Source organism: Sapajus apella, unplaced genomic scaffold, assembly GCF_009761245.1.
Source record: "Sapajus apella isolate SASKATOON/1434 unplaced genomic scaffold, GSC_monkey_1.0 scaffold191, whole genome shotgun sequence".
Taxonomy (NCBI): Eukaryota; Metazoa; Chordata; class Mammalia; order Primates; family Cebidae; genus Sapajus; species Sapajus apella.
The window spans coordinates 513965-523553 of NW_022437131.1; the positions used below are offsets into that span (position 1 = coordinate 513965).

The 9589-nt window shown below is 41.4% G+C and overlaps 1 protein-coding gene and 1 long non-coding RNA gene across 3 annotated transcripts; one reads left to right on the forward strand and one right to left on the reverse strand.

The window, feature by feature from the left end:
- Window positions 1-794: 794 nt before the first annotated feature.
- On the reverse strand, window positions 795-2529 carry BEX3 (brain expressed X-linked 3). Of its 2 annotated transcripts, none has more exons than XM_032269292.1 (3): window positions 2244-2529; window positions 1764-1842; window positions 795-1364 (listed from the first exon to the last, which is right to left on the reverse strand). In XM_032269292.1, the coding sequence occupies exon 3, from the start codon at window positions 1350-1352 to the stop codon at window positions 1047-1049; it is 306 nt and encodes a 101-aa protein (XP_032125183.1). In that variant the 5' UTR covers window positions 1353-1364; window positions 1764-1842; window positions 2244-2529; the 3' UTR covers window positions 795-1046. The 2 variants fall into 2 exon arrangements, with proteins under 2 accessions (XP_032125183.1, XP_032125182.1); XM_032269291.1 differs by having other exon boundaries at window positions 795-1410.
- Window positions 2530-3006: 477 nt separating this feature from the next.
- Window positions 3007-7311, forward strand: LOC116543619. Its single transcript, XR_004265646.1, has 3 exons — window positions 3007-3047; window positions 6092-6202; window positions 7039-7311. It is a non-coding gene; the product is annotated as an uncharacterized LOC116543619 (long non-coding RNA).
- Window positions 7312-9589: the final 2278 nt, after the last annotated feature.

Genomic DNA, 9589 nt, shown 5'->3' on the forward strand with positions numbered 1-9589 from the left:
TGTTTGGACTTGTAAGCACGAGTGATAATTCCTCCAGTCCTCCCTAAGTACCTGGTGGGGGTCCTGGTCCTATTAAATGTTGGGGAGTTGGGGACAGAAGCCAGCCCAACACAGTTCCACATTTCATCAGTTCCACTCAGCAGCCCTGTAAGACAAGCGTTGTTCCCCACTTCACAAAGCAAGAAACAGGCTCTTTAAAGGAATGTATCTGTAATAAAGGGAAGGTTTATTATTCCAGTTAAGACTGGAGGATAATTAAAGTTTATTATTCAGATTTGTTGAGGCAGTATTGTTATGTATCTGGACTACATTCATAATCCATTCATAATCTCATTTAAAAATAATTTTCATTGCTTCTCAAACTCCAGATAATAAAAGAAAAAAAGGGTCACATCTTTTTTTTTTTTTTGAGACAAAGTCTTGCTCTGTCGCCCAGGCTGGGGTGCAGTGGCACAGTCTCAGCTCTGGCTCACTGCAACCTCCACCTCCTGAGTTCAAGCATTTCTCCTGCCTCAGACTCTGAAGTAGCTGGGACTAAAAGCGTGTGCCACCAGGCCCAACTAATTTTTTGTATTTTTTTTTTAGTAGACATGGGGTTTCACTGTGTTAACCAGGACTGTCTTGATCTGCTGACCCAGTGATCCGCCCGCCTTGACCTCCCAAATTGCTGGGATTACAGTTACCATAGAGAAATGTGCCCCAATTAACACTCTGGTGTATTTAATCTCAGATTTTTTTTTTAGTTCATCTGTTATATACAAGGATACATTTTTAATGAGACAATACTAAATGTATAGATTGCTTTTTAAATTGCTTTATTAACTTTAAATTTTTCCATGCACATGGGTGAAACTTTACTGCTGACAGAAACTTAGACTGAGTGCAAAGGCAATCTCCAATTAGAAGCTGGCAACACAAGACCCACTTGACACATGGAAATAACATAGGGTTCACAGCTAACGGATCAGTAAAGGCATATTAGGAAAATGCAAGGAAAAGGAAAACAGCGAGAATCACAGTATTAATCTCATGATAAATGGCAGGAATCAAGGCATAAGGCAAAATTCATCATGATGGTCATGGTGATTAGAGAGCTCCCCCATAAGGATACGCAGACAATTCCTCAGCTGCAGCTCCCTAAGTTTTCTCCTGATTTCTCTCATCTCCTCCATGAATATTTCCATATCATCTCCATCTCCACCCATCCCATCATTGACCTGCCTATTGGGTATGGCCCATCGAAAATTAGGGGCAAGTCGGCGAGCCTGTGCCCGTCGATTTCCTGCAGGCTGGTGGCCTTCACCTCCTCCCAAAGGGCGGTCTTCCTCTCCATTCTGCATGGGCTGCTCCATCTCTTCGTTTTCCTGGTGAATATTTGCCATGATGAGATTTTTTTTTCTGGTTGTTTTTCTTTGAACACAAGTAAGACAAAGGCAAGGAGAGAGACTGAATGCTTGGTGCACTGACCAGCAGGATTCAGAGCCCTGATATCAAAGGATTTAATTTCATTTTCTCCCACCTTAGAAGTTCCGTGCGTCCTCTAGGGGGCCTCCAATTAGAGCCCCTCCCTCCAGCTTTCTCCCCTTACCTCCCTTCCCCCAAACCCACCATTTTTCCTTTCCCAAGATTCTTTCTCAGAGCTTCGCAGGCAGCAAAATGGAGGACGGGTGTAAGAGTGGGGGATGGGGTGGAGAGGGTTGGGGTCTCAGACTAGGCTTTCCTCACGTTCGGATCCCCGCACCACCACCGTCCCTCGCACCGACCTGGGCCTATCCTTGCGGTCTCCTCCTCCTCCGGATTCTCGCCTCTAGGTGCGCCGCCGGGACACTTAGCCTCGCAGACCTGCAGATGGGCAGGGGTTGGGGGAGTGGGGGCTCCTGCAGCGGAAAGCTAGCGAGGATCATCCACCACCCAGCTCCTTCCCCGCCCCGGGCCCAGGCTCTCCTCGCTGCCAGCGCCCCGCGTCTCGCACTCCTCGCCCCCACCCTCAGCCGCCCCCCCGCCGCGGTTTTCAATGTTTTCCTGCAGGGACTCGGGGGTGGTTTTCCATCGCTCTTGGTTGCTCTGCTGCCCCTGGCACCCAGGCCGCCCCTGCTTGTCCACCCCAGGGGGCCTCTATGTTCCCAAGAATGTTGGGGTGTGGAGAAAACTGGCGGGGACCCTCTGCGCTGTTCTGCGCCCGTCGCGGGGGTCCGTGAGCCGCTGCCGGCCAGGCCGGGGCGCACGGGCCCCGGGGATCTTACCTGCTCCGCTTTTCCCCGGGCCGGATGCCAGCCCGCCGAGCGCAGGACAGCGGGGAGCTGGTAGCCAGACGCGAGTGACTACTGCACCGAAGGCTGCGTAGCTCTGCAGCTCCCGGTCACGTGAGGGCCGCGCGTCACCGCTGAGCTCGCCCCTCAACTTGGGCGGCCAGTGCAGCAGGATCTCCCCCCTTCCCCCCACCCCCACCGCCACATGCACGCGCAAAAAGCAGCCTCCCTGCTCCCGTCTGTGTGAGGTGCCACAGAGCGCACGGCCCTGTCACTCTTCTCGGTCCTCTCCAATCTGAGGGCCCACAAGTGGCATCACTGCTCTGCGGTTGGAGTTTGCTCTCCTCTGGTTACCAGGGAGGGTCTGCATTATCCTCCACCACCGCCTACTCTCACTCCGGCCTTGGCTTTGGCCTTTTCTGCTTTCTCGTCTCTTCTACTTGGCAATATGCTTTGCGCTGCCTTCCCACCCCTACCCCTTGCATGTGCAGTCACCAATGCCCATGTAGCCCCTGAAATCCTACCCTTCTAGAAAATTTAGAGTGAGGGCTAAGGTGGGGAGGCAGGAGGGCATTTGTCAAAAAGAGGGGCAAGGAAGTGGAGTGGACTGTGTCTATTTCTTTATATTTCCTTTTCTTTAAAAATCTGCATGCTTCAGAAAATTATAAATTCTAACTTTTCAATTTTGAAAGAAATGTTGGCTGGTCGCCATGGCGCACCTGCAATCCAAGCACTTTGGGAAGCCGAGGCAGGCGGATCAGCTGAGGCCAGGAGTTCGAGACCAGCCTGGCCAACATGGTGAGACCCCCGTCTCTACTAAAAATACAAAAATTAGCCGGGTGTGGTGGTGCGCGCCTGTAATCCCAGCTGCTCAGGAGGCTGAGGCAGGAGAATCACTTGAACCCTGGAGGCAGAGGTTGCAGTGAGCTGGGATTGCACCACTGCACTCCAGCTTGGGTGACAGAGTGAGACCCTGTAAAAAAAAAAGAAAAGAAAAAAAAGGAAATGCTTTATCCTACAGAATGAAATCTTTCACTGTTTATGTTGACCTGTACCACACAAAATATTTTCTCTGAGCTCCACACACATCAAACCATTACTTTTGATACATACTAGCTCATTTAAAATTTTATCTTCATAAAAAGTAGGCACTCTTTCTGAACACAGTTGGTGTTTTCAAAATGATCTGTAAAGTAAATTTTCAGGGAGATGTCCAGTCCTCAGATCTTCACCATTTTATGTAACTTTGATGTTTTTGATACCACAGTCATCAGAGAAAGGGAGTCTTTTATTCCCTGCTTTCCTTTCTAAACCTTTCAAACTATCCCTACAAAAATCTCCTTAGAATGAAATCAGAAGTTAAGTACATATTATTCAGAAATTAGTTTCAAAGCCATCTACCCTTTTCTGCGAATGTTTCAAGATATATTAGAAATAAGCAGGGAGTGTGTGAAACAACTTGACAAGTTGAGACTGAACCTCATCCTGAGTGCAAATGTTCCTTTCTTTAACTTGAAATCATTTTAAAAAAATATCACAGCTAGAAAATGAGATGTCTTTAGGAAAGTGGCATTGTTATAAAAACTATTTGGTATCTGTTAGGAACCAAAAGCATTAAATGCAGCACTGAGACAAGAAAGGTCAGACAAAGGCTTACTATCTCTGGTTTCGGCCCCAAACTCCTATGTAATTTCCTACCCTGCTAAACCAGATGACCCAGTGAATAAAGGAAGAGTATATGCCCAGTGCATAGGTGGTTTGAGGTTTCGGAGATCTATGTTCCATATAAAATTACATACATATTATTCGAGAGGTATATAGATATATATATGGGTTCTGTCTCACAGTTAAAAACTTTTTATACAGATTGCTATATTAATGATACCAGCTGGAACGATGCAGTTTTAAAGCATGAACTATAGTATCAGACAAGTCTGGCTTCAAATTCAGTCAGCTGTTTACTTGATGTGCGACTTTGGATCAATTACTTATCAAGGTCTATGTGCTTCCTCTGTGAAACAAGGATTGTTAGAATTATACATAACAAGAATTTACTACATACCTAGTAAATCATCAATTTTTGTTGACATTATTTTTATTGTTATTAGGTTGTTTCTAACATGATTTGAAGAGTAGCAGAGTATGATTCTTTCCTTAGCTAGACTCACTTGTTCTTAAAATCCATGAGGGCCCAAAACATGCTTGCTGTGTTCTATTTGGCATACTCAGTGGCTAATACTGTTCCTTGCACCAAGTAGGTGGTCACTGAATGTTTGTTGAATTAATGTATCTAGTACTAAGGTGAGTTGATTGTTTTTCATTCTGGGGACTGTATTTAGAGCAATACAGAAAAAGTTTTATGAAAATTAGGAATTACCTAGGAAAAATCTCCTGAAAGTTGAAAAGCCACTGTGATATGACTATTGGATATGAAATTTAGCAAGTGGATTTTTATTTCTTTTGGTGGCTAAATGCTTTGCTGTTTTCCTTTTGACCCATCTTGGATAAATCTTTTGTTCGAAACCACCAAATTTCCTTGGATGAAACAGACATTTGTTTGTAACATCCAGATTGGATACTATCCTATATAGGAGATTGGTTGTAATAAAGTAATGTTTTAAAGATAGGTGAAAATTGTCCTAGAAGTGCTGTTATTTTTACTAAAATGTTGTGAGTGGGAGTTGATTGAGATGTTTCCTTGACTTTGGGGTTTTCTTCGGAGTTGGAGATAGATAGCACACTGTTGAGAATAAAACACCAATTTTTTGAAGGCCAAGTTAGCAGGACACTAGATTCTGTGTTTGAAATTCATTTTTTTTCAAAGGACAGAGAGAAGGTGAACTGATTAGATGGTTCTTATCCGTACACACATTCCACACATGTTTCAAGCCCAGGAGCCTTAATTCTAATCTGTCCTGGAGGAACCAGGAGGACTCAGAATGAAAAGTGAGATTGGCATTTGAAAATGAATAGAACCAAATCTTTAGTCTGGCTGAAACTATTTTAATAAGCAATAGTGACTGAAAAGTCGGAGAACAGGAGAGAAATGTAGTTAAAGAAGCCCATTACCCTGTGTGAGGTGGGGGAGAGGGGTGATAGAAATAACACTGTTGATATAGCTATTGGGAAAATAAAACTGTTTCATGATTTTACCTCAACTAGTGAAGATCCCTCTATTGTATTAGTTCCCCATCAGAGGAAGCTTGTTTTTGCTGAAATCTTTATGTGTATTGCCATGACATTGCTCACATGTACTTAGCTGAAATTCACCTGGTTGGACTGTGATTATTGTCCTATTTTCCTCTCATTATCTCTCCTGTGTAAACGCTAGGCTTGGGAGGAGGTAGTCTGAGCCCTAGTGGGCTCTGTGGGTATGGGTATCTCTGTTCCTGCCTAGAATAGGTTCTCTATGTGCCTCCCTGATGCTTTATTGATGCTCTTTTACTGTGATTCTCTCTTTCTCTCTAAATTTAAGCACCTATTACAAACTGAAAGTAGGTATTAAGAATATAGGAAATTATGCCTACTCCAGCTTTCCTCTAAGCCATAACCATTATAACTTTGATGCTAAGATTTCCAAAATGTGGAATGAATCTGACTAAATTTTAAGGGTGTCACTGTAAGAGTTTGGATGATTTGGGAGATGCTATATTTAATACAAGAGATCTAGCCTGAAAAAATAAAAGGGCCATGAGACTAAGATGTCTGAACATGAAAGCAGCAAATATTCAGCACCTCATTATCTACTGGAGAACTGAGGACTATTCTTTTCTTTATTTCATGGGTTGCAGATAATATCTTGACACACCAGAGACCCATGGCCACTCTTTCCTGTTGTTTAGGACTCTGGTGGAAAAGGAGCTCTGCCCTGTACAGTCTCCTAAACAGATGACATTAGCTGGACTATGAATAGGCCAAGAGAAATTCTTTGGCCCTTCTAGCTTCAGGTCGAGGTGAGTACTATTCTTACTTTTCCCTGTGGGGATGAACTTTGAGGAGTAACAAAACTCATGCATAAACGTTCATGAAGTGACTTTATCTTATCCCACTATTATTACTCCCATGTAAGTTCCATTGCTAATACACACTGCAACAAAGGAAATCTGATTTTTCACCCAAATTTAAAAGACAGAGAAGAAACTGGAGAAACATATTTGTTATGTACTATGGGTTGAATTGTGTCCCCCCAAAATATGTATTGAAGTCCTAAGCCTTATAAACTCTCTGTGGCCTTGTTTAGAAACAGGGCCTTTGAAAATATATTCAAATTAAAGTGATATCATTAAGCTGAGCCCTAATACAATATGACTTGTGTCCTTATAAGAAGAAGAAACCAATCCAAAGACAGAGGGAGAGATTGTAGTAATGCAGCTTCAAACCAAAAATGCCAAGGACTGACAACTATGACCAAAAGCTAGGAAGAGGCAAGAAAAGACTCTACTGAGAGTCTCTGAGGAAGCATGGCTCTGCTGACTCTTTGATTTTGAAATTCTAGCTTCCAGAGCCACTAGAGGACACATTCTTGTTGTTTTAAGCCACCCAGTTTTTGTGATACTTTGTTACAGCCATCCTAGGAAATCAACAATACGTGAAAGAAAAAGAAAGTTAACATCCATTATATTTAAAGATCTCTTACAAATTAATAAGAAAAAATGAGCATACCAATAGGAAAATGTGCAATAGATTTGAGTAAGTAGTTTACAAAAGAAATAAACATGGCCAATAAAAAACATTTATTATTTTAACAAATAATACTTGAGCATTTATCCTGTGCAAATTGCTGTTTTAGGCACTAAGGATGCAGCAGGAAACAGCACAGACAAGGGCCCTGTTGTCAAAGACCTTCCACTATATTGGGTAATGTTGGGACTCAGAAACTGATACCCCAAGATACGGTGCTTTGACATGCTGAACTGAAGAGGAAGCCTCAACATCCATCTGACCTTTCCCACGCACTTCCTGACTCTCAATCCTCTGTCTCTCCCAAAGCACAGGATGAAGTTGTTTTCTGAAGTTCCCTTATTTACCTAAAGTCTAAACTCATTAAAGAAGAAAACAATTACCTCTAGTCCCTGAGCTTTCATTAACTGCACTCATATCTCAGGAAGAAAGACTGAAGTCTGTCAACATGCCTAGACAGACTTTCGTCACAAACCATTGTCTTATTTGTATGCCCAACGGACTATATCCTAGGCCATTGTATGTTCTTCAAGCCCATTGAAATAGGATAATAAAATAAACTGTGAGGCCAAAAGAATGGATTAGTGGGCTTATAGAATAGTGGATTTTACAGCTGTGTTTTCTATGCCTTTGCCTAATTTTAGATTTATAGGGTAGGGTTTATGATCTCAAATACTAAGCCTTCACAGATTGTGTACTATGAAAACCAAAACAACCTTAGAAATATTTTAGTACAAGTGTCCTATTATTCAAAGTGAGAAACTGAGACCCAGAAAAATTAAGGGACTTGCCCAGGTCACCAAAGAGGGTAGTAGTAGAACTAGATGTAGAGATAGCTTTGTGAAGTCTACTAACTCCCAGAAAAGAAATCTTTTTCTTTTTCACTTGTCTGTTTTCTTAGTGTCAGTCAGTTTGGGTGGCTATAACAAAATAGCAGCTTAGTGGCTTTAAACAACAAACATTTACTTCTCACAGTTCTGGTGTAAGATCGAGATGCCAATAAATCTGATTTCTGGTAAGGACCCATTTTCTGGTTTGTAGATGGCGATTTTCTCTGTATTATCACATAGTAGAGAGCAGAAAGAGGGGAAGCAAACTCTCTGATGTCTCTTCATATAGGAGTCTTAATCCCATTCATGAGGGCCCCACTCTCATGACCTAATTGCTTTCCACAGACTCCATATCCAAATACCATCACACTGAGTGTTAAGCTTCAACAAATGAAGTTTTAGGGGGACACAAACTTTCAGTCCATAGAACTTGGCCAATTTTATTTGTTTATTTATTTACCTTCTAGGTTTGCACATATTGTGCATAAATATCTAAGGAAATATTTGAACATTTTATCTATGATTGCCATCTGTCAACCTTAGTCTTCGTCCCTCCTCTTCAATCTTAGAGGAGGGCTTATGACAGTTTCAATCAATAGGGTAGAATAGAATAGAACTGATGCTATGTGAATTCCAAGGCCAAATCATAAAAGACCATAGAGAGTCACCCTTATTTACAGGAAACACTTGCTTCTGAAGCCCTGAGATGGCCATGTTGGATATGCTACATGTGGACCCTCTGGTTGACAGATCCAGATAAGCCTGTCCTTTAGTGATCTAAGTCTCAGCTATTCCAGCATCCAAAGTTTTGGCTCTTTTGGTGATGAGTGATAAACACAAATCATAAATCTTCTAATTTATGACTTTCCACAATTTTTAAGTATTCTACAGTAAATTAGGTGGATATGAGAATAAGCAACACATTATTTTAGAATACTACTAAAACTGGTATTTTAGTATTGGTAGTACAGATGATTTTTATCTATCTTTAATTAAAGTGTCAAAGATCAATGTTCATTTATTATTTTAGTATTGGTAGTACAGATGATTTTTATCTATCTTTAATTAAAGTGTCAAAGATCAATGTTCATTTATTTTCTTTTTCTCTCTGTCTCACACACACACACCTTTTTTTCCTACCTCTCTTCCTCCTCCCTCACTATACTCCTGCCCCAGCCCCTGAGTTAAAGGCTATATTTCCTGTGATGACTCTCAGAGACCCAGGCAGTAGTAGCATAAACGTATCTTGTGCCACATTTTACACTTAGAAACCTTGCCTGGTGACATGGTACCCCTGCCTTCTCTCAACCCCTTCCATTTGGCTGTTTTCATATTTGAGATTAAAGATGCATTTCTGGTATTGGTCATCATTACTTCTATCTTTTAAATTGTCTCCAAGGAAAAGGTATCCTTTTGGCAAGAAGAAGAAGAAGAAGAAGAAAAAAGCATTAAGTATTTTGAAAATTTGAGTTATAAAATAACACATACAGAATTATCCTAGTTTTCTTATATATACATAGTGATGGAAATAAGATGACATTTACATTAATGCTGATGTATGCAAGGCATTGTTGTATATGTATATTCATTGTTTCATTTATCATTTCAAAGATCCTATGAGGTAGGTGGTAGTAGTGTTCTCTAGTTTACAAATAAAAGAATTGCAGGACAGTGAAGTTAAGGAACAGACAGCAAGTGACAGAGTAAGAATTCAAATTCATATAGTCTAGTTCCTAAATCTATGTTCTTAACCACTACTCAGTTTTATTTATTAGTAAGTCGCCAGTCTAAATCTCATTCATTCTTTTCTTCATTCAAAATTTCTTATCT